This window comes from Chiloscyllium plagiosum, unplaced genomic scaffold (genome assembly GCF_037043375.1).
Source record: "Chiloscyllium plagiosum isolate Xiang-an unplaced genomic scaffold, Cpla_swu_hap1 HiC_scaffold_34, whole genome shotgun sequence".
Taxonomy (NCBI): Eukaryota; Metazoa; Chordata; class Chondrichthyes; order Orectolobiformes; family Hemiscylliidae; genus Chiloscyllium; species Chiloscyllium plagiosum.
In genome coordinates, this window is record NW_028270172.1 from 33,309,886 (window position 1) to 33,334,516 (window position 24,631).

The window sequence follows — 24,631 nt, forward strand, 5'->3', positions numbered from 1 at the left end:
AGCCCGAGCCAGAGAAACAATAGCCAACCTGCTGAACAGACATAACAGACAACAGGATGTTGAATCCATCAACAAAGACGGCATACTTAAACTACTGGACTTGTGCCTCACAACACACTTCACATTCAACAACCAGATATATGAACAAATCAACGGAACACCCATGGGTTCACAGATCTCGGGACTCATAGCAGAAGCAGTAATGCAAAGGTTAGAACAAACAGTCTTACCACAAATTCAACCCAAACTCTGGGCCAGATACGTTGATGACACCTTTGTAATCACTAAAAACACGGAAATAGAGAAAACACACCGGATCATCAACTCCACACTCACGGGAATCCGATTCACGAGAGAGGAAGAAAAGGACAACCAACTCCCATTCCTGGACGTGAGGGTACAGAGAACACCAAACGGAGAATTCACCACTAAGGTACACAGGAAAGCCACACACACAGACCAAGTCCTGAACTATAAAAGCAACCACCCCAATACACACAAACGAAGTTGCGTCAAGACACTATTCAAAAGGGCCACAACACACTGCAGCACACCAGAACTGCAAAAAGAGGAAGAGGAACACCTATACAAGGTATTCGCCAAAAACGGATATACTCGCAATTTCATCAACAGATGCCTAAGGGAAAGACAACGGAACGAGGACATGCCGCAACCCAAAGGACTAGCCACACTACCATACATCAAGAACATCTCTGAAATGACAGCCAGACTACTGCGATCACTAGGACGTATAACAGCACACAAACCAACAGCCACACTCAAACAACAACTCATCAGAACGAAGGACCCAATACCCAGCATGAGCAAAACTAATGTAGTGCACAAAATCCCATGCAAGGACTGCACAAAACACTATATAGGACAAACAGGAAGACAGCTAACGATCCGCATCCACAAACATCAACTAGCCATGAAACAACACGACCAGCTATCCCTAGTAGCCACACACGCAGACGACAAGCAACATGAATTTGACTGGGGCAACACTACCATTATAGGGCAAGCCAAACAAAGAACAGCCAGGGAATTCCTAGAAGCATGGCACTCATCCACAAACACATCAACCTGGACCCAATATACCGGCCACTACAGCGGACAGCTGAAACTGACAACCAGAAGCGGCAGGGACAGGCCACTATAAATGCCGGAGGAAACACCACAGAAGCGCTTCACAGGAGGCTCCCAAGCACTGAGGATGTCACCTAGACAGGGGACGAAACGTTTGCAACAAAAATTTCCAGCTCGGCGAACAGAACCACAGCAACGAGCACCCGAGCGACAAATCTTCTCACAAACTATTAAAGTGAATCTCATATTTCTACTGGCAAATTGTCCTTCGTAGTTCTGAAATAATACAAGTGCTCAGTTTTTTTTTTAAATTACACTGATAGATCTTGTAACATTTCATAGAGATGTACAGCACAGAAACAGACCCTTCGGTCCAACTTGTCCATGCCAACCAGATATCCCAACCCAATCTAGTCCCACCTGCCAGCACCTGGCCCATATCCCTCCAAACCCTTCATATTCATAGACCAATCTCGATGCCTTTTAAATGTTGCAATTGTGTTAGTCTCCACCACTCCCTCTGGCAACTCATTCCATACACATACCACCCTTTGCATGAACAAGTTGTCCCTTAGGACTCTTTTTGTTTCACTAGTACATATTTTAAGAGCTATGAACCAACAATTAAGTACAAGATTGAAGGTGGATCCAAGTTGTATTCTATGTTGCAGTTCATGTGGTTTGTTTTTTTAAAAAACTTTGATTACAAACAATAATCTACATGAGATATCCTTTAACTATAAAAGAATTAGCAACTTATAAAACAAACATTCTTGAAATATAGGACTGTTATGGCTGTACTTGTTATCAATGTACATTTAATTCTACACTGTAGTATAGCAATTAATACTTCAATTTTGTAACCTTTTACCTTAGTATTATTTTCTGTGTGGTGCTTGGCAGAAGCCTGAAGCTGGTTCACCCAATAGAGTCGCTCTTTAGCATCCCCCGCTGCAGAGGAGAAAGCAGATATACATCTTCATAAAGGATAGACACATGGTCTCTAATTTTTAAAATAAATGGGTTTAAGGAAACAGAATTTTAAAAAATCACATTTACTAAAAATTAAACAGGTCAAGTAACATAACTGAAAGTAAGCAATATAAGCAGATTTGCAAAGTTACCTCATACCTGATTTATCGAAACTAAAACCAAAAAATCTATGCGGTATGATTCACTTCTCAAATGTAGCAGAATAAGTAAGGGACCAACTATTTGGTGTAACAATACTAATTGATCTAGTACAATAACAGTCATCTAATTATACCCTGAATTATTTTTGTAAAATTATTGCAAATAGGGCACAGGTTTTGGGTGAGAGGGGAAGGATTTAAAAGGTACCTAAGGTGAAACTTTTTCCACACAGAGGCGGTGCATGTATGGAATGAACTGCCAGAGGAAGTGGAGGCTGGTACTATTACAGCATTTAAAAGGCACCGAGATGGGTACATGAGTAGGAAAGGTTGAGAGATATGGGCCACGTGCTGGCAAATAGGACTAGATTAATTTAGGATATCTGGTCGGCATGGATGAGTTGGACCAAAGGGTCGGTTTCCATGCTGTACATCTCTATGACTCTATTCACAACTTAAAAGTTTTCCTTATAATTCTCATCAAATTTGGAGTTACCACTTTCAGCATATTTTTTAAAAGAATGGGTTATAGTAGTGGTAAACTCCTAATTAATGCATCCTTTAATACTTATATAGTCAAGCATTGAAAAGGATCGTCCTTTCTCTTTCTTTCTAGCCTATAAAGTTTAAGTTTTTCTGATTTAATACAAAATAAAAACAAAAAGTCTGCAACCTAAATGTTAACTGTGTTTCTCTCTCCATAAATCCTACCTGACCTTTGAGAATTGTCAGCACTTTCTGCTTTAATGTCAGATTTTCAGCATCTGCAATGGTGGATACCACAATGGTGGTATCAAGTTCCCTCAGGTATCCATCTTATTTTCATTTCACAAGGAATGGTACCCGCGTTCTTTTCTTCATCCTTTCCAATACAAGCATGGAATTGGGGTCAAAACTGAACACGTTTGGAACAAATGAAAACCAAACAGAAATAAGGGAAACAAAGGGATGCCTGACAGGCAGGAAGCATTCAAAGGTGTGATAACAAGAGTTCAGAATCATTATGTCCAGTTGGAATGAAAGGTAAGGTTAGTAGCATTAGTGAACAATGGATCAATAAAGATATTGAGGTTCTAGTCTAGAATAAAAAGCATGTATTAGGTATAAACAACTGGATTCAAATGAATCTCTTCAGCAGTATTAAAGAGAGTATGGGGCATTCCTAAGAGGGAAATCAGGAAGGCCAAGAGCGCCAACCGAGCTAACGCATGAGGCACATAGATAGGGTGAATGGCCGAAGTCTTTTCCCTGGGGTGGGAGTGTCCAACACTAGAGGGTGTAGGTTTAAGATGAGAGGGGAAAGATTTAAAAGGGACCCAAGGGGCAACCTTTTCACACAGAAGGTGGTGTGTGTATGGAATGAGCTGCCAGAGTGGTGAAGACTGGTCCAATTAACAACATTTAAAAGGCATCTGGATGGTTATAGGAATAGGAAAGGTTTAGGGGGATCTGGGACAAATGCTAACAAATGGGACTAGATTAATTTAGGATAGTTGGTTGGCATGGACAAGTTGGACCAAAAGGTCTGTTTCCACACTGTATATCTCTATGACTCTATGATATGAAATAGCCTTGGAAAATAAGGTTAAGGATAATCCAAAGAGATTCTACAAGTACATTAACAGCAAGAGAACAACTAGAGATTAGGGCTACTTATCTGATTCTGAAAGATACTTAAATGATTCTGAAAGATAGGGTTTATATGCATTTGGAGGGGCAAAGAATGATTATGGATTATTAGGAAGTGGCAGGAATGCAGATTTGAGATAACAATGAGATCAAGCCATGATGTTACTCCATGGAGGAGCAGAAATAAATGCAAAGTGCTGGAGAAATTCAGTAGGTACAGCAGGATCTGTGCAGAGAGAAAGAGTTAACATTTCAGATCCAGCATGACTTTGTTTCAGAAATCAAATAGTGAATAGCCTACTCAAGTTCAGCCCAACCGATACATACGTAAAGCCTTAGAATGCCTCCTGAAGATTTGCAGGATTAAAAATTTTAATCCCATGTTCACAGATGAATATTTACCACACTTCATCAGATTAAGAATCATAGAATCCCTACAGTGCAAGAAGAGGCCATTCAAAGACCATCCTAGCCAGAACCATCCTCCCACCTCCACATCATCCCTGTAACTGTCTGACCCACCTAACATTTCTATGACACTCTATTGTTTAGGCTTTATAATTTTAGCAGGTGCATTGATGCTTTCTTTCTAATAACATTCTTTTATTCTTTCATTGGATAAAGGCACCATTGATCAGACCACCATCTGTTGCCCATTCATATTATCCTTGAATGGAGTGATTTGTGCAGCCATTATATAGATTAGTTGGTAAATTTGGACCCCTGGAGTTTATTGGCATGTAGAGTGAATAAAGTTAAGGAGATAAACGCATGAATCAAAAGATTGGTATGGGTGGAATGGATTTCAGTTTGTGGGGCACTAGTACAGCCTTGGGGTAGAAGGGAGATGTTCTTGTGGGATGGGCTTCACGTGACCCCAACTGGGATCAATATCTAGCAAACTGAATAACGAGGGCTCTTAATAAGGCTTTTAACTATTTGTGGTAGTGGGGCCAGGGAGGAAGAGAGAGATCTTTACTTGAGTGTGCATAGTATTTGGTCAAAATAAACAAGTTAACAGCACAAATACAGTTTAAGTGATATGATCTTACAACTATTACAGAGATACAATTACAAGGAGATCAAAGCTGGGAACTAAATATTCAGGGAAAGTAACTTTTGAGAGATCAGGCAGGAAAGAGAGGATGATGGGGTTGCATTCTTAGCACAGGATGGAACAAGTACGTAAGCAAGGAAGGATTCTGGATCGGAAGATTTAAAATCCCTACAGGCAGAGTTAAGAAATTAGAAGGGAAAGAAAACATTGACAGAACTAATCCACAGGCACTCTGACATCAACTGCACGGTGCAATAGATAAGGAGATCAGGAGATAATGAGGAATACAACAAAGGCAGTACGTTAACCACAGGGGACAATCTTCACGTGAATTGAGATGGTCCAATTGACAAAGGAAGTCAGGAGGAAGAACTTAAAGTATTTGGGACATTGCCCAGACCAACATGTTGTGGATCTGGGGGCGTGTAACGAAGCAGATTTAATAAATCATGATACAGTAAATAGTTACCATAAGATGGTAGATTTTAGCAGCTTGAAGGGGAGCAACTTGGCTCACAAACAAATGCAGTAAACTTACATAAGGACAATTACAAAGAAATGAGGGCAGAGCTACCTGGAGTGGGCAGAGAATGGACTTTAGCAGAAAAGATGGTTGAGGAACAATGGCATGTGTTTAAGAAAATAATTCATGGTGTGACAATACTGCTCCTTTGACAAGGTTACGTTATCCTTGATTTTTTTTCCCCATAAGGGGTTGTAAAGGCAGATATTTCAATATGTCTGAAAATATATTGAGAAGGCCTTCAAGTCTTTCTTTTAAAACATTTGTACAATGAAAGGGGAGTGGTCAGTTCTCCCAGTTCAGAGTTTGGTCTGAGCAAGCAGTCTGTTCAAAGTCGCTAGTCAAGGTTTTAGCTGGAAACCCAGATAAACTGCTGGACCCAAAGAAACAGCTCCATGCTGATCCTCTATCTCTCTGACATCTCTCCTGTGTTTGATTTTACCTATTTTTGCCAAGGGTGTGCTTATAGGAATGTTGCAAGAACTTCAAACAGCATCATTAAATTGCAATAGAGTTGAATGGGTTTTCAGATTTGTTTTTAAGTTATTCTAAATTCAGTTCTCTCTTGTTCGTGTTTCATTCAGTAGCCTGTAAACAAGTTCTCTTTTATTTAAAACTGAGTAGCTGGGCCAGCTGCATCACTCCTGGAATAGCCACTCTACACCTGCGTAAAACAACAAGAAAAGTTGGGGTCTGGGCTACCTTCTTGAAATGTTTAAGGGGATCTGGCCTGGTCCATAACAATGGTTCATAGCAAAGATTAATATCCCAGTGAATGAGGAGGATTCTAGGAAGGTGAGAACACAATCATGGTTAACCAATGAAGTTAAGGATAGCATCAGATCCAAGGAAAGAAAAACATGTAATGTGGGAAGAATAGTGATAAGACAGAGGATTGGGAAAGTTTTAAACACCAAAAGGTGAGCAGAAATATAATACAGATTGAAAATGAACATAAAGAATAAACTTCCAAGTAATATCAGAATGGACAATGAGAATTTTCTTTGAGATATAAAACTAGATTAAAAAACTGCTAACATAACACCATTATTCAAAAAAGATGGACACAAAGAAACAGGTAACTCTTGGCAGTTAGCTTAACATTGGTCATTGAGGAAATGTAGTGGGCGGCACGGTGGCTAGCACTGCTGCCTCACAGCGCTGGAGACCCGGGTTCAATTCCTGCCTCAGGCCACTGACTGTGTGGAATTTGCACGTTCTCCCCGTGTCTGCATTGGTTTCCTCCGGGTGCTCCGGTTTCCTCCCACAGTCCAAAGATGTGCAAGTCAGGTGAATTGGCCATGCTAAATTGCCCATAGTGTTAGGTAAGGGGTAAATGTAGGGGTGGGTTGCGCTTCGGCGGGTCGGTGTGGACTTGTTGGGCCGAAGGGCCTGTTTCCACACTGTAATGTAATTTAATAATCTAATAAAAGGATGTAATAGCAGATAATTTCAAAATACATAATATACTCAAGCGAATTCAGCATGGCTTCATGAAGGAGAAATCATGCCTGACAAACTTAGAATAATTCTTTAACAAGATAACAAGCAGGGTAGATGAAGAGAAAGCAGTGGATGTAATATATCTCAATTTCAAAATGATAGAACATCGAAATTGTACAGTTTAGGAACAAGCCCTTCGCCCACAATGTTGTGCCGAACATGACGTCAAAATTAATCTTTTCTGCCTGCCCTTGGTCCATATCCCTCCATCCCTTACATGTTCATGTGACTATCTAAAAGTCCCTTAAATGCCCCAATTATTTATTCCCTGCATCACCACACCAGCAGACACCTACCACATTGTATAGGGGAAAAAACCTTCCCCCCCCCCCCTTAAATGAATGCCCCTAATGAGGTGGTGTATAGGCTATAAGCAAGCAGTGAAAGAGTTAGATTCCGAGTTTTGGGAAACAGATTCAGCTGAGCGCAGGCTGGGAAAGAGTTAAGATCTGAGTTTTGTGAAACAAGAGATTCAGCTAAGCATGACTCAGATCAGATAAAAACTTACAGTTAACAATGGAGTGCTGGAGACAAGGGTAATGGGTTAACAAAGTGGAAAAGCATTCATTATGTACTGCCATTTAACAAGATGAGGTAGCATTCCGTATGTAACGTCAGTTAAGGTGAAAAGTATTCATTATATGAAGCCAGTTATTCATTGTGTAACAGCAGGCGGCTTAATCTTCACTGTTGATACTTGCTGATTGGTAACAGTCACCCAATTAATCTGTATGTTGCGTTATCTGGATGTTCCTCCCTGTAAAATGACAATATCGTTCATTGAGAAACTGCTGTTCCATAGAAGACCAGGAACTCATCTCTGTGCACATGAGCAATCGTTCTCTCCCCCTCCAGGGCCCAGAATAGTGGTGGTGGTAAAACTATAGTATGTCTCTGAGTGTTTTCCTTCAACTGGGGCGGGTGGGGGGGGGGGGGGGGGGGGGGGGGGGAGAGGAGGAGGAGAGATTCGGGACGACACGAGTATGTGATATTTCAACTCCAAGTTGATGGACAGAATGTTTTTCCCAGTCTATGTAGCTCAATTTTTGGACTTCCATCAAGTTGCCCCTCAGCCTCTGTCAGGTTTTTCTAGCCTCTCCTTATAGCTCATACCCTCTAACCCAGGCAGCATCCTGGCAAATGTTTTCTGCACCTCTCCAAAACTTCCACATCCTTCTTGTAATGTGACAATCAGAACTGAATGCAATACTCAAGTGTGGCCTAGCAACATGACATCCAATTTTCAAAAGTCATAATTTGGAGGCGCCGGTGTTGGACTGGGGTGTACAAAGTTAAAAATCACAACACCAGGCTATAGACCAACAGGTTTAATTAGAAGCACTAGCTTTCGGAGCGCCGCTCCTTCATCAGGTGGTTGTGGAGGATACAATTGTAAGACACAGAATTTATAGCAACAGTTTACAGTGTGATAGAACATAGATAGAACATAGAACAATACAACACAGAACAGGCCCTTCGGCCCACGATGTTGTGCCGAACATTTGCCCGAGCTTAAGCACCTATTCATGTATCTATCCAATTGCCGCTTAAAGGTCACCAATGATTCTGACTCTGCCACTCCCACAGGCAGTGCATTCCATGCCCCCACCACTCTCTGGGTAAAGAACCTACCCCTGACATCCCCCCTGTACCTTCCACCCTTCACCTTAAATTTATGTCCCCTTGTAACATTCTGTTGTACCTGGGGAAAAAGTTTCTGACTGTCTACTCTATCTATTCCTCTGATCATCTTATAAACCTCTATCAAGTCACCCCTCATCCTTCGCCGGTCCAATGAGAAAAGGCCTTGCACTCTCAATCTATCCTCGTACGACCTATTCTCCATTCCAGGCAACATCCTGGTAAATCTCCTCTGCACCCTTTCCAAAGCTTCCACATCTTTCCTAAAATGAGGCAACCAGAACTGCACACAGTACTCCAAATGTGGCCTTACCAAGGTCCTGCACAGTTGCAACATCACTTCACGACTCTTGAATTCAATCCCTCTGCTAATGGACGCTAATACACCATAGGACTTCTTACAAGCTCTATCCACCTGAGTGACAACTTTCAAAGAGCTATGAACATAGACCCCAAGATCCCTCTGCTCCTCCACCTTACTAAGAACCCTACCGTTAACCCTGTATTCTGCATTCTTATTTGTCCTTCCAAAATGGACAACCTCACACTTGGCAGGGTTGAACTCCATCTGCCACTCCTCAGCCCAGCTCTGCATCATATCTAAGTCCTTTTACAGCTGACAACAGCCCTCCTCACTATCCACAACTCCATCAATCTTCGTATCGTCTGCAAATTTACTGACCCACCCTTCGACTCCCTCTTCCAAGTCATTAATAAAAATTACAAACAGCAGAGGACCCTGAACTGATCCTTGCGGAATTCCACTTGTAACTGGGCTCCAGGCTGAATATTTACCATCTACCACCACTCTCTGACTTCAACCGGTTAGCCAGTTTTCTATCCAACTGGCCAAATTTCCCTCTATTCCATGCCTCCTGACTTTCCGCATGAGCCTATCATGGGGAACCTTATCAAATGCCTTACTAAAATCCATGTACACTACATCCACTGCTCTACCCTCATCTACATGCTTGGTCACCTCCTCAAAGAATTCAATAAGACTTGTAAGACAAGACCTACCCCTCTCAAATCCATGCTGGCTGTCCCTAATCAAGCAGTGTCTTTCCAGATACTCATAAATCCTATCCCTCAGTACCCTTTCCATTACTTTTCCTACCACGAAGTAAGACTAACTGGCCTATAACTATTCCCTTTTTTGAACAGGGACACAACATTCGCCACTCTCCAGTCCCCTGGTACCACCCCCATTGACAGTGAAGATGAAAAGATCATGGCCAACAGCTCTGCAATTTCCTCTCTTCCTCCCACATAATCCTAGGATATATCCCGTCAGGCCCGGGGGACCTGTCTATCCTCAAGTTTTTCAAAATGCCCAACACATCTTCCTTCCTAACAAGTATCTCTTCTAGCTTACCAGTCCGTTTCACACTCTCCTCTTCAACAATACGGTCCTTCTCATTTGTAAATACTGAAGAAAGGTTACTGATGTAACTGAAATTATACATTGAAAAATACCTTGATTGTTTGTTGAGTCTTTCATCTGTTAAAATACCATGGTAGTTTCACTACTTTCATATGTAAACCACAAAAGAGTTACATTCTCAGGTTAACTGTAACAATTGGTGTCAGCCAGATAATATGTTAGCCCCGTGTTCCATGTCTGTGCCATATGTTCAAACTGATTCTAATCTAAAAAGTGAGTTAACAGAGTCTTACATGGATTCATGCAGTTTTTGAGTACAATGTAACTGTGCAAGTACAAATTCACCCCACAAATGTATATGCATGTGTGTGTGCGCATGTGCGTGTGTCTGTCTATCTGAGGGGGGGGGGTTGTGTGACAGAGTGTGTGTGTGTATGTATGTGAGAGTAGAGTGTCTAAGTCTGTGAGAGGGTGCATGTGAGAGTGGGAGAGTGTGCGCGTCTGTAGGAGTGTATGTGTATATGTGTGTGTGTGTGTGTGTGTGTGTGTGAGTCTGGAGTGTGGGGGGGGTTGTGAGTGTTTGTGAGAGAGAGTGTGCGTGTGAGAGAGTGCAAAGTGGTCTAAGTCTGAGAGAGGATGCATGTGAGAGTGTGGGAGTGTCTGTGTGTGTGCAGGTGCGTGTGTGTATAGTGCAATGGTGGTCACCTGTAGTGTGACATGAACCCAAGGTCCCGGTTCAGGCCCTCCCTACGGGTCCAGAACTTAGCTTTCAGCCTCCGCTCAGGCACTTTTTCCTGCTGTCTGTCCCAAAGTCCGCCTTGGAGGATGGCCATCCGAAAGTCCGAGATCGAATGCCCTGGACCGCTGAAGTGTTCCCCAACTGGGAGAGAACATCCTGTCTGTTGATTGTTGTGCGGTGCACATTCATCTGTTGCCGTAGCTTTTGCTCGGTTTCCCCAATGTACCATGCCTCAGGGCATCCTTGCCTGCAACGTATAAGATAGACAACATTGGCGGAGTACCTGCCACGTACATGATGGGAAGTGGCCCCATGTGTAATGATGGTATCCATGTCCACACTCTGACACGTCTTGCAGCACCTACCGTGACGGGGTTGTATGGAGTTGTCCTGAAAGCCGGGCAGCTTGCTACGAACAATGATCTATTTGAGGTTTGACGGTTGTTTAAAGGCGAGCAGTGGAGGTGTGGGGTAGCTCTTGGCAAGGTGCTCATCCTCATTGATAATGTGTTGCAGGTCACGAAGAACGTGGCATAGTTTTTCAGTTCCTGGAAAGTACTGGACAATGAAGGGTACCCTGTCTGTTGCAGCACATGCCTGCCTCCTGAGGTGGTCATTACGGTTCCTTGCTGTGGCATGTTAGAGCTGGCAGTCAATGAGTTGAGCATTGTACCCCATTCTTGAGGGCATCCCTGAGTACTTCCAGGTGCCCGTCACGTTCCTCCTCATCTGAACAGATCTGGTGTGCCCATCGGGCTTGCCCATAGGGGATGGCTGTTTTAATGTGTTTTGGGTGGAAGCTGGAGAAGTATAGTATTGTGGAGTTGCCTGTGGGTTTGCGGTAGAGTGTGGTGCTGAGGTGCCCATTCTTGATGGAGATGCATGTGTCCAAGGATGAGACAGATAGTCGAGAGTAGTCCACGGTGAGTTTGATGGTGGGGTGAAACTTGTTGATATCACTGTGTAGTTCTATCAGTGACTCCTTGCCATGGGTCCAGAGGAAGAAAATGTCATCAATGTACCTGGTGTATAATGTTGGTTGGAGGTCCTGCGTAGAGAAGAAGTCTTGTTTGAACTTGTGCATGAAGATGTTGGCATATTGGGGTGCAAATTTGGTCCCCGTGGCTGTTCCATTTGTCTGGATGAAGAACTGGTTGTCAAAGGTGAAGATGTTGCGATCGAGGATAAAGCAAATGAGTTGTAGGACAGTGTTTGGAGATTGGCAGTTTTCAGAAGGCATTCAATGAAGCACCAAGTATTCTGCGACTTAAAGTAAAATAGAGGTGGTAAGATAGCATGGATAGAGGACTGGGCTATAATAGAAGAGAGAGTTGGGATAAAGAGGACATTTTCATGAGAGCTACCTATATTTAAAGGAGTAGCACATAGTATTGAAGCTAGGAATAATAGCAATATATATCCATGTCTCTGATGAGGTAAGTGAAGATACTACAGTCAAGTTTGAGGATAACTTAAAAAAAGGATCGGGAGGCAAGTGGTGAGGGTGGCACAAACTGTCTGCAGAGTGATATACACAAGTAAAGTGAATTGGTAAAATGACAAATCGAATATAAGGTGGGAAAATTTGGCAGGAAGTATGGAAGATTATTATTTAAGTGAAGAAAGATTGCAGAAAGCTACAGAAGAGGGATTTGCGAGTACTTGTTAATAAATCACAAAAAGCTCGTATCCATAGTCAGCAGATAATAGGAAAGACAAATGAAATGTTCCCCAAAAGAGAATGGAGTATAAAACTATACCATGCTAAAACTATACAAGGCACTAGTCAGACCACAGCTGCAATACTGTGAACAGTCCTGGACCTCTTATCCAGCACTAGAGGTAGTCCAATGAAGAATCACTATGCTGATATCAGGTATAATGGGATTCTGTTATAAGCACATTTAATTTTCTGTTTAATTGTGTTAGGGACTAGGTCAAACCACTCAAAACATTCAGTTATTAAGCACGTTGGGCCTGTACTCAATGAAACACAGAAGAATAAGAAGTGATCTCATTGAATCATACAAGATTCTTGAGAATTCCACAGGATAAATGGGGAAATGTTGTTTTTCCATGTGGGGTAGTCTAGGACCAGAGGACATCATCTCAGAATAAGGGGATTGTGCATTTAAAACAAAGATGAGAAGCAACTTCTTCAGAGGGTAATGAATCTGTAGAATTCTTTACCACAGAAAACTGTTGAAGGTGGGTCATTAAGTATATTCAAGCTGAGAATGGATAGATAGGTTTTTAATTAGTAAAGGAATCAAGGGATATTGGGAAAAGGCAGGAAAATGGAGATGGTTATCAGATCAGCCATGATCTCACTGAATGGCAGTGCAGACTCAAAGGGCTGAATATGACCTATTTGTGCTCCTACATCTTTTGGTACAGACATTCATTCATTATTTTTGGTAAGCTGCATTATTAATTGAGAATTCTCCTTTTCTGGCTATATACAATTTTATCTAAAAGCTTTCAAGCACTTTACAATGAAAGGGAGGTATCTATTACTGCCAACTAGTACATTGCTAAATTTCTGTAAACTAATCTCATTCATCAAATGCTCACAAGTATCAACACTTTGTAACTTCAGTTATATATGACATTTAATTTTCTGTTTAATTGTGTTAGGGACGAGGCCAAACCACTCAAAACATTCTTAAGCAGGAACCCAGACCTTAAATTTGCAATTTGTTTCAGTAAGAGAACAGTGAAAATTACCTGGATTAAGTTAGCAAGGTTGATTACCAGGTTTAAAACAGACAAAATATTTATTCACAAAATTACACATTTAAACACAAAGAACAGAATAAAGAACCCCTACAGAACTCAGTCTATCCAAACAAGACTTAATTATGCTGTTCTGAATATATACACACAGTCCCAATAAGCAAAACCCCTTTAAACACAGTACAAAAACAAAGGTCAGATGCTTGCAAGATGAAGTTAGAAGGACAGGACAGAGTTTCCACACAGCTAGAGAGCTGACCACTGCCGTTTCAATCAACAGGTCACTTCTAAACCATGACCACTTTGGCCTGAAGTCTCATCTGTTTACACATAAACAAAAGGCCTTTCAAAATCCTTTTCATCTCTGTACCAAACCAGTCTGATCAGAGCCCAGCCTGGTTTATTATCCCTCTGAAAACAAATCGAGGACAGTATCCTTGAGCCAAGGAGCAGCTTTTCGAAAACAAAGGACTAGCTTTATGACAACTGTAGCATCAAATCAATCCTTTTGCCACATCATAATCCTGATTATGCCTCCTGGGCATTTTTTTTTTAATCTGGAGACTACATGACAGCTTAATTTATTTCTTTTCCAATGATTTGATCTGGAAGTATAGTTAATAAACTTTAGCACACAGATTGCAGTGAACTGCTACTTTGCTTTTACGTAGGTTAATGCCAATGAATAAACATAAAAATAGATCACTATATGCCATGACCACTTTGGCACGGGGAGTTTGCACGTTCTCCCCGTGTCTGCGTAGGTTTCCTCCGGGTGCTCCGGTTTCCTCCCACATCACAAAGATGTGCAGGGTCAGGTGAATTGGCCATACTAAATTGCCCGTAGTGTTAGGTAAGGGGTAAATGTAGGGGTATAGGTGGGTTTCGCTTCGGCGGGTCGGTGTGGACTTGTTGGGCCGAAGGGCCTGTTTCCACACTGTAATCTAATCTAATCTAATCTAATGCCAAGTCTAACAAAAGCACATAAATCAAAAATTAAGGCAATCTTAATACTTCAAAGTCAAATTTGACAAATCAAATTGCACTCTCAGTAGATGGGAAATGTTAGGAAGATAACCAAATACAGATAAGTCATCATACACAGAAACATGATTTTAAGTAATCTACCCAACTGGAGGTCAAAAATAGTAGTTCCAGTAGAGTAACAAAACAGGTAAAATTCTTAATTCCACTTGCGATTTAGAGTCCTTTCATCAAAAACGAAAAGTTAAACATAGCAATACCTCAATGTGCCCAATAATCTAAAGGCAATGCCAATAGATTTCATATGTTTAGCTGTTTTGAACTCCAAAAATTCAAATCACCTTTTTCAATTACAGGTGCTTGCATAATACAGCTCTGGAGACAAATAATTATACTGGACAATTTATTTCAGCTGTGATATTTGACATATCAACAAACAAAATCTCAGTTACACTCCTAAAGCCAAAGAGTAAACCAAGTTTCACCAGCTTAGACAGACTCTCAACACATATTAGGTGAAATAAAAACAGCATGTTGTGTATAATGTACCCTGGGCAATTTATATTTCATTCCTGTTTATACATGTCATGAGAAACCATAAAATCATTAACGTGTCCACAGAGAAGGAGGCATTTCACCCAATTTTATCTGCATCCACTCTTTACTAAAGCAACCCAATCAATTATACTGACCCATGTACTCTGTAACCTTTTTTTAAACCACTTCCAAGACCTAGCTATTACTCCCTCAAGTACAATCACTTGCATTTCAAATCATTCACTGGAAAAGCATTTGCATATCATAATAATTTCCTGCACAAATTTCATTAAACAACTCTCCTTGCTTTCACTGAATACTGCATATTAATTATTTCTCATCAACTCTCTCACAGGAGGAACATGCACCTCTCCATCAAATGTCCATTGGAGCATTTGGAACCTTGTGGCTAACTGTCACAGCAAAATAGTCAGAAAATTTCAAGTTACTCTTGTTGTAGAACCTTTGAATGGGTACAGCACAGAGAATGGCTACTTCTTCGTACTATACTATGCGATTCAAGGTGTGCGACACACACATTTATATCATTTAGTTTAGAGTTTAGATTTTTGAACTAGTGGCACATAGGTTTTCGTCATATGTACGAGGGGGTTTAGTGATCAACTTGTCAGTATTTCTGGAGCCATGTTTTGTTAAAACCAGCATGGAGACTAATGGGGATTTCTTTGCATTAGGAGTATTTTATCAAGGACAGAATATGCATTGTGGCACAGTGGCTTGCTTTCATTTCAGAAGAACTAGAATTTTTGTTTGCTTAGGGGAAAACCCACATCATGAAAAGCTTGTGTTTTTCGGTTTGTAGACATGCTGGTGGAAGTTAGATATGTGAATCAGTTTCTCCAAAGCCAGAGGATAATTTAGAATAGCTCTCTCAATTTAAAGTATCTTAATTTGAAAGTTAAGACCTGAAGTAAACAAGTCTCCACTGAGGGATGAAATGTATCCCAGACTATTAAACAAGGCAAGGGAGAAAACAATAGTGGCGCTTGCAAAAAGTTTCAATTTTTCACTGGCCATAGAAGATGACAGCCAAAGGGGCAAAGTTATTCATGAAGGAAGCAAGGGATAAACCAGGAAACTACAAGCCAGTCAGTCTAACCTCAGTGGTGGCGAATCTATCAGAAACAATTCTGAAGCATAGAATGAATCTGAAGCATTTGGAGAGACAGGGATTAATCAAGGAGAGTCAGCACAATGTTGTTAACTGAATTTTTTGAAGAGGTGACTAGAAGTGTAAATGAGGATAGTGCTTTTGATATGGTCTACTTTGACTTCAGCAAGGCTTTCGATAAGGATATTAACAGAAAAGCCAAGAGCTAAAACCAAGGAAATTTATCAGATTGGATTCACAACTGGCTTTGTGGCAGGAAGCAAAAGGGTGATGGTTGAAAGATGCTTATCCAACTGGAGGTCTGTGTCCAGTGAGGTCCCACAGGGGTCAGTCTTGGGGCCCTTATGGTTTACAGTTTGCATAAATGATTTAGACTTGAACATAGGAGGGTTGATTAGTAAAATAACAGAAATGGTGGTGCATAAATAGTTTGGAGGGTCGCTTTAGATTACAAAAGTATATATGGGCTGGTCAGATGGGCTGATCAGTAGCAAATGGAATTCAATTTTTATACGTGAGGTGATGCACTTGATAAGATAAACAAGGCAAAGGAGTACATGATGAATGGCAGGATCCTGGCAAGCACCACCTTGGTTTCACGTCCATTGGTACTTTAACATAGCAAGTGGATAAGGTGGTTAAAATAGTCTATGGGATACCTGCCTTTATCACTTGAGGCATAGAGTTAAGAACAAGGTGGTTATACTGGAATTGTTTAAACATTGGTGAGATCACAGCTAAAGTTGTGTGCAGCTCTGAAATCCACATCACAGGAGATAAGTGATAGCAACTGGAGATGGTGTAGATGATATATGTTCAGACAGTATTTAGATGTCTACTTGCGGTACCAAGGCATCCATGGCTCTGGGCCACATGGTGGAAAATGGGATTAGAATAGTTGAGTGGTTGTTTTTGACCGGCGCAGATGTGATGGGCTGAAGGGTCTTTTTCTGTGCTGTAGATTTCTATAACTCTGGAAAGTGTTTGGTAAGAACCTTAAAAGCATTAATCCAAGTTGAGAGGGGCTACGATCAGTTGAGTGACAAATCAAAGGCCACAAAACTCAAAGCAGGCAGTTGAAAGTTGAAATTGTTAAGATAAACCTATAGATGCAAGGGAGAAGGGAACACATACTGACAGAGTACTGCAAAGTAATAGTCTTGGGATAGATGGGCTCTTTTGTATTCGCCACTGGTTTCAAAATCTTTCAAATGGCCTTTGGTTTATTCTACTTTATTCGGAACAATAAATGTCTGTCTCAGCTCTGCCGCATTGTATGCTTATTCTTCAATAAGGATCAACTCATGAAATAGATCATATTTTGGTTTCTATCAAGCCAGATTTCAGTCTGGGATCTGACTTGTCCAGTACCATCATAATCAGGGATTTGTAACATCTGTAGAAGATCTTTGGTTTTAATAGCCTTTCTGTAATTCAGAAACTGCATACATATTCTAGCCATTGCCTTAATCAAATCCATCAGTACAATTGCTTCTGTGATCTGGAACTTTGTTTTAGTTATCCTAATTTGCATTCTTAAGAGGTCCTGATCAAGGGTTAAGCCCAAAACCTCAACTCTCTTGCTCCTCAGATGCTGCCTGACCTACTGTGCTTTTGTCGACACAGACTTTTCCAGCATCCACAGCCCTCACTATCTCCTTCTTAAAAAGGATTGCACATTTTCACATAAATGATCTCTCTTGAATCTTACAGATTATACCTATTAAACATATACTCCCATATTGTATCAATACATACTTCTCTACACGAGATTATATTTGTCAAATGGGTATGCAATCTGCAAAATTGCCTGCATCCAAGTCGTCCATTGTTCAACTCATAATCTCTAAACACAAACATATGTTTCTAAATGCTCTGCCATTACATCCTTTATCCTAACATTTCCCCAAACACAGATGTTAAGTTAACTGACCAATAATTATCTGTCCTCTATCTCCCACCTTTTTTGAATACAAGTACAATGTTAGCAGTTTTTTTTGTCCTGTGCTGAAGGCAACCCACTTCATGACAGACCTGGAATGTGAGGTAAGTCATAGACATGAAAGGAGGTATTCATGCTGCAAAATTATTAAACTCAAATGTTGAATCCTGAAGGCTGTAGTATACCAAAGCAGATGAGATGTCATTCTTCCAGCTTGCTTTGGGTCTGGCTTGAACACTGCAACAGGTCAGAGACAAATGTTGGCATGGGAACACAATGGTGCAGTGTGAAGTGGCCAACTAAAAGCTCAGGGTCATTTTTACAGACTGAAAGTAGGTGCCCTGCAAAGTGGTCATCCAGTCTGTGTTTCATCTCTCCATAGAGGAGAATATGTGAGAATGTAAACACCAAGGACCAGAGGGTCCATTAGTCCCTTAAGGTAGCAGGACAAGTAGATAAGATGGCCAAATGGCATATGAGATACTTGCCTTTATTAGCCAAGGCACAACAGCTTAAGAGCAAGGAGATCATGCCAGAATTGGATGAAACATTGGTTAGGCTACAGCAGTGAGAGAAATTCTGGACTCAACATTACAGGAGAGATGTGATTGCATTTGAGGGAATGCAGAGGCTGAAGAGTTTTAGTTATGAAGAGAGTTTGGAGAACTTGGAGTTCTTTTCCTTGGACCAGAGGAAACAAAAGGGAGTGGAGAACGCGATTGATATGTATAAAATTAAGGAGGGCCACAGATAGTGAAGACAAGAAGAAACTTTTCCCCTTGGTGGGGGCATCAATTTAAGGGACAGGAGATTTAGAGAAAATGAGGGGAAAACTTTTTCACCCATTCTTGAATTCACTGCCTATTATGGTGATACAGGTGGAAATCTCAGACATTTAACTAATATTAAGCATGTATTTGCAATATCAATACATTTAACGTTATTGACCAAGTGCTGGATAATAGAATTAGAATAATTATGTGGCTGTTTTTTTTAAACTGTCCAGACTTATTAGGCCAAAAGGGTCTGTTTTCCTGTGCTGTAGATCTCTAGGTCACTAAACAACTATACATAACTACTTCTTAAAAAAAAAATAATGTTTTGGCATCAACTAATTTCTGTGGCATAGAATTCCACAAGATCACATCACTGTGTGAAGAAATCTCTCCGCATTTCAGACCTCCATTTACCCTATCTATGCTGGTTAGAACTGCATAGGTTTCTGCAAAACATTCCCTCATTCTTCTAAACTCCACTGAACACAAGTCCTAAACAATCCAGTCTCTCTGCCTACGTCAGTGCTGCCATGTCAGGAATCAGTCTGGTAAATCTTCACTGAACTCCCTCCAGCCAGAACAACCATCTTCAGAGAAGACCACCGAAACTGCACAAACCCCAAAACACATCAAACTACCAAACAACTCCTGGGCCTGAGATTCCAGCTCTTCAGCTCCATGGATTAGCTACATTTTTCTTTGGCTGTTCCTGACTAAACCTGTAACTGTTCACTAATTGCTATTTATGGATGTTTGAAATGACCATGTGACCGATTAAAATATTCCAACAAGAAACCACCTCTGTTCTTGGGCAAAATTAAATGTAGCAGCCAATGGAACATTTTGTGCCTTAAATGTCACAACTTCTGATTAATCCGCTATCATTGCCCACAGCTAGTCAGAGCACATAGAGCCAAAAGGGAAAACTAATTTCATAACACTAACTTAAAATGAAAAACCTTATTTCCCCAAATAAATTAAGTAATTCAGAACATAAAAAAAAAAGGCTCCAAACACGGATTCTTGCAATATTTCACTTAGAGTCATAGAGATGTACAGCATGGAAACAGACCCTTCAGGTCAGGTAGCATCCGAGCAGGAGAATCAACATTTCGGGCATCAGGAATGCTTGAAACGTTGATTCACTTGCTGTATTTTCCCAGCAATACACTCTCGACTCTGATCTCCAGCAGCTGGCATCCTCACTTTCTCCAAACAGACCCTTCAGTCCAACTCGCCCATGCCAATCATTTATCCTAAATTAATCTAGTCTCACTTGCCAGCACATGGACCATAATCTCAAAACCCTTCCTATTTCTGTCCCATCCAGATGGCTTTTAAAAATGCTGTAATTGTACCACCCTCCACCACTTCCTCTGATAGCTCCTTCCATACATGCACCACCCTCTGCATGAAAAGGTTTCCCCTTACACCCCTTTTAAATCTTGCCCCTCTCACCCCAAGTCTATGCCTTCTAACTCTGGATTCCCCCAACCCAGGGAAAAGACCTTATCCATTTACCCTATCCACGCCAGTCATGATTTTATAAACTTCCATGTGGTCACCTCTCAGCCTCCGATGCTCCAGGGAAAACAGCCCGAGCCTATTCAGCCTCTCCCTATAGCTAAAATCCTCCAATCTTGGCAACATCCTTGTATATCTTTTCAAGTTTCAAGTTCCACAACATCCTTCCTACAGAAGGGATATTAGAATTGCACACAATATCCCAAAAGTGGCCTAACCAATGTCATGTACTGCCGCAACATGACTGCCCAACCCCTATACTCAATACTCTGACCAATTAAGAAAAGCATACTAAACACCTTGTTCACTGTCCTATCTGAGACTCCACTTGTCACAGCCTATCAAATTTAGAGTGCTTCATTTCTCCCTACTCTATTTCCTGTTTGGTAGACAATCGTCTAGGCCATCAGATATGGGTATTCGACAGATTGTAATTTGTTCATGGTACTCTTTCCCTAACAAGTAATTTATCTACAATGTGCAATTCCAAACCTGCTCCCATTCTTCCGGGATGCTCCATTAAAGGAGATTCAAGAAAACACATATCCTTTTCTAACGCGAGGACAAATTAGATCCAAGATGATACTCTGGAATTCAAACCTATTACCTTCATGTTGGATACACAATGTGAACTGCTACAATTGCCTTCCAATATAACATAGGCAATTCTAACCGGGAATGAGGCCATTTTGACACAAAATTCAAGACAAATTTTATTTTGATCATCGCTAAGTTGGCTTTGTAAAAATAGTGAATCTTCTCCTAATAGCTTAAAGCTTATGCAACATCTTAGTGAGTAAAAATGTAGTTGTTTCAGTACCTCTGAGTTTATACAGCTCACCACTGGCAGCTTGGACTACAAACATGTGGGAAACTTCATCACTGGGAGAGATCAATGCACCAGACAAATGTAGAACTCCTCGTGGCTTCTGACCTTTGCATTGTTCATTTACAAAGTATTGCAGAACGCCCAACTCGCAATTCAGAACAAAATACCTGCATCATAAAAACATTTCATATTAGTGTACATCCACATCACTGACTACACTATTTCAAAGTACAAAACTACAAAAGGATTGTGTCAGACTTATTACCAGGCACCATGTAACCTGTAAAACTAAATTAAAATGTGATCAACTAATGAATTTTCAGTGAGGAATGTCATTCCTATGGTAGAGAACAATTAATACATGACTAATATTCTAAGAAAGCATGGTCAATTGATAACCAGACAGTTCAATTCTACACCTCTGAAATTGAAAAGTTCTAACATAGTTTGTTTGCAGCTCAGATACTTTCAAGATTACCTGATACAGCTTGTACCATTAAAGATTGCCTTGACACTCAGTCAAGGCTGCCATCTAAGGTTTACTTGGTCTCTGGTAGCACCAAACTGAATTTATGGGAGAACTTCATGATGCTTCACAAGAATAGCATCAGAGGCCGCGGGGTGACCTTGTAGAGGTTTATAAAATCATGAGGGACATGAATAGGGTGAATACACAAGATCTTTTCCCTTGGGTGGGGGAGTCCAAAACTAGAGGGCGTAGTTTTAAAGTGAGAGGAGAAAGATTTAAAAGGGACCTAAGGGGCAATTTTTTCATGCAGAGGTAGTGAGTGTATGGTATGAGGTGCCAAAAGGAAGCAGTGGAGGCTTGTACAATTACAACATTTAAAAAGGTACCTGGATGGGTATATGAATAGGAAGGGTTTAGAGGTTTTGGGGTCAATTATTGGCAAATGGGACTAGATTTATCTAGGATATCCAGTTGGCATGGACAAGTTGAACTGAAGCATCTATTTCCATGTTGTACATCTCAATAAGTCGAATATGGTCTTCTTCAAACTGGGCCTGAATAGATTCTAAGCTCAGACACTCAAATACATGGCAAGGTAAAACCAAATATATAACACAACTGTGCAATATATTATATGAAGACTGAGGCATACATTTAATGTCATTTTATTTGCTCACTTCCAGCCAAGAATTCTAGTTACATTGAAGTTTTGTCCACATAAAGCAAAACATTAATTTCCAGTAAATAATTTGAGTTTTGCTATTGTTTCTGCCGATTGTCTTTTTCAAAACAGATGCTATTTGCAAGAAAAACTAAGCACAAAGATTTGCGATCACTGCCAAAAACCATTAAATATAACGATTAAAATGTATTGCAGGCAACATAGAGAGTGGTACAACATAAGCCTTGTGGGAACAGTGTACAATAAGCATCAATAGAGTGATTGAGGGGTATTGGACAGAGATGGTGTACTTAGCCTGGTGGAGTGTTGAAGATCTTTTTCCTGTAGCCTCTGATCAGCCTAGCAAGATTTGTTGTCATGGCCTCCTCTACTGGCGGAGGGCAGGGTTGGTTGAAAAAGAGGCAGCCTTGCACCTGTGACATCCATCCAGCAGAACATTCAGGACCCAGCCCACAAAGCAATTTACCCCTCTGTTATATGAGGAATTGTGCATGGCAGCACCAGCCTGACATCACTTAACAAGTGTACAATAGGATTTTAGAGATGGCGGTCACAAGGGGTGCCAATTAATTCCAAAATATCTGGGCATTGGCAAATTGTCCCAGGAGCAATGCATGATAAGAGGGGGTCAAATCTGACACAAAGCATGCCATAAGGACTGGTAGGTAGGTAAATGAGAAAATATTACAAGATACGCCAAGAAAACACTCAAACTCATGAAATAATTCATGTCTAGCCAAAAATAAAAGTAAGATTCACTCTGTTAGATTACCAAAGGTTGGCCAAATAAGTTATTTTAAAGGAGTGTGACAAATACAAGGAAAGTAGAGAGCAGATATGTGTAGGAGAAAAATTAGGCAACTGAAGGCACTGCCAAAAAAAGGGGGAGCAATTAAAGGTGATGATATACAAGAAGTCAGAATTAGATGAATGCAGATGTTTGATAGGTTTGTGGAGCTGTCAGAAAGTACGAAGTTAGAACTGTGAAGGCCATGGAGAGATTTGAAATTAAGTATGAGAATTATAACATCAACACTACTTGACCAGAAGCCAAATTAGATCAATAAGTAGAGGAATTAAAAAAAAAAGGTAAACAGCTCCTGGTGCATGTTAGGACAGAGTTTTAGATTACTTCAAGCTTAGAATTTAGAAGACAAACAAAGAATGTGCTGGAACAGTCAAAGGCAGCAGTTGACAAAGGTATGAGAGTTTTAACAATGAGTGAGGTCTGGAATGGATTAGTCAAGAAATGTTCATGAAGGGTCTCTTCTGTAATGTATGGTTTTAGATGAAAGTAATGATGCAAAAATGAGATTAGAAGGTCATCATGGACATCAAGATTGCAAATAGGCCGATTCAAACAGGTGACTGAGAATGGGATGGAATCAGTAATCAAGATATGGAGTTAAGCAGACACCGAAGACAATGGCTTCAGTCTTAAAATTTAGTTAAGCAGTGTAATAATTTAACAACAGTTACAGGGGTGCCAAAATATCTGAAAAGTAACACTGTGCTTTCAGATGACAATGCAGAGGAACAGCATATAGATGAGAAATAGAAATAGGCCATGGATAGATCCTGGAGGCACCAGATACAATGGGAACCAGCAGAAAAAAGGGATTGGAAATAATGTTCTGCCTACATTTAGGTAGATAAAGATGAAACCACATGATAACAGCTTCAGCCAGCAGGGCAGCAAGTAATGTTGGAAAGGCACAGTGTGATCAATCATGTAAAAGGCTGTAGAGAGGTCAAAAGGGATGCAGAAGGACGATTAGCTGGTGCTATTTCTCACACGAACAACATTTTGGCACGTAGCAGGATAGAAAGTTAATTTAAGGGACTTGAACACAGTTCTGGAAAAGATATAAATGATTTTTAGCAATTTTCAAGAACTTGAGATTGAAAAAGGGAGTTTGAAAATGTGAGACTGATGGATGGATCAGAGTGGTTTTCAACAGGGAGCGATAACAGCAGATAAAAACGGAGAGGAGGAGCTATTACCAATATTGGTTGACACGGGGACCATGCAATGGTTCTCATGGACAAGTGGATAAATTACAGCAGGGATAAACTCAAACATTAAGAAGTGGAAATAGGCAGGGTTGACAATGTTCCGATGGAGTTCAGAAAAGGCATAAGGTTAAGTAGCAAGATGAGTGCCCGGACCATGGTAGGTGATAACTTTTGAAGTATACAAGGATACAAGCCAAGTACTGGAAAATGGGATTAAAAATGTCTGTTTTTCACCGGCACATACTCAACAGGCCGAATGGCTTTTTCTTTGCTGCAGACCTCTATAAATTACAAGCTTAGAAAATA

At 40.7% G+C, this 24,631-nt stretch overlaps 1 protein-coding gene across 3 annotated transcripts in view; it reads right to left on the minus strand.

The window, feature by feature from the left end:
• osbpl10b (oxysterol binding protein-like 10b) overlaps window positions 1–24,631 on the minus strand; it is a 259,812-nt gene that overhangs the window by 182,597 nt on the left and 52,584 nt on the right. For all 3 annotated transcript variants that reach the window (XR_006315905.2, XM_087978586.1, XM_043719213.2), the window contains 2 exons: window positions 21,150–21,325; window positions 1,961–2,040 (listed from right to left, as the gene is read on the minus strand). Coding sequence is in view for 2 of the 3 variants with exons in the window: in XM_087978586.1 (XP_087834712.1) it covers window positions 1,961–2,040; window positions 21,150–21,325 (256 nt within the window). In the remaining variant the exon portion in view is untranslated. The remainder of the gene's footprint in view (window positions 1–1,960; window positions 2,041–21,149; window positions 21,326–24,631) is intronic.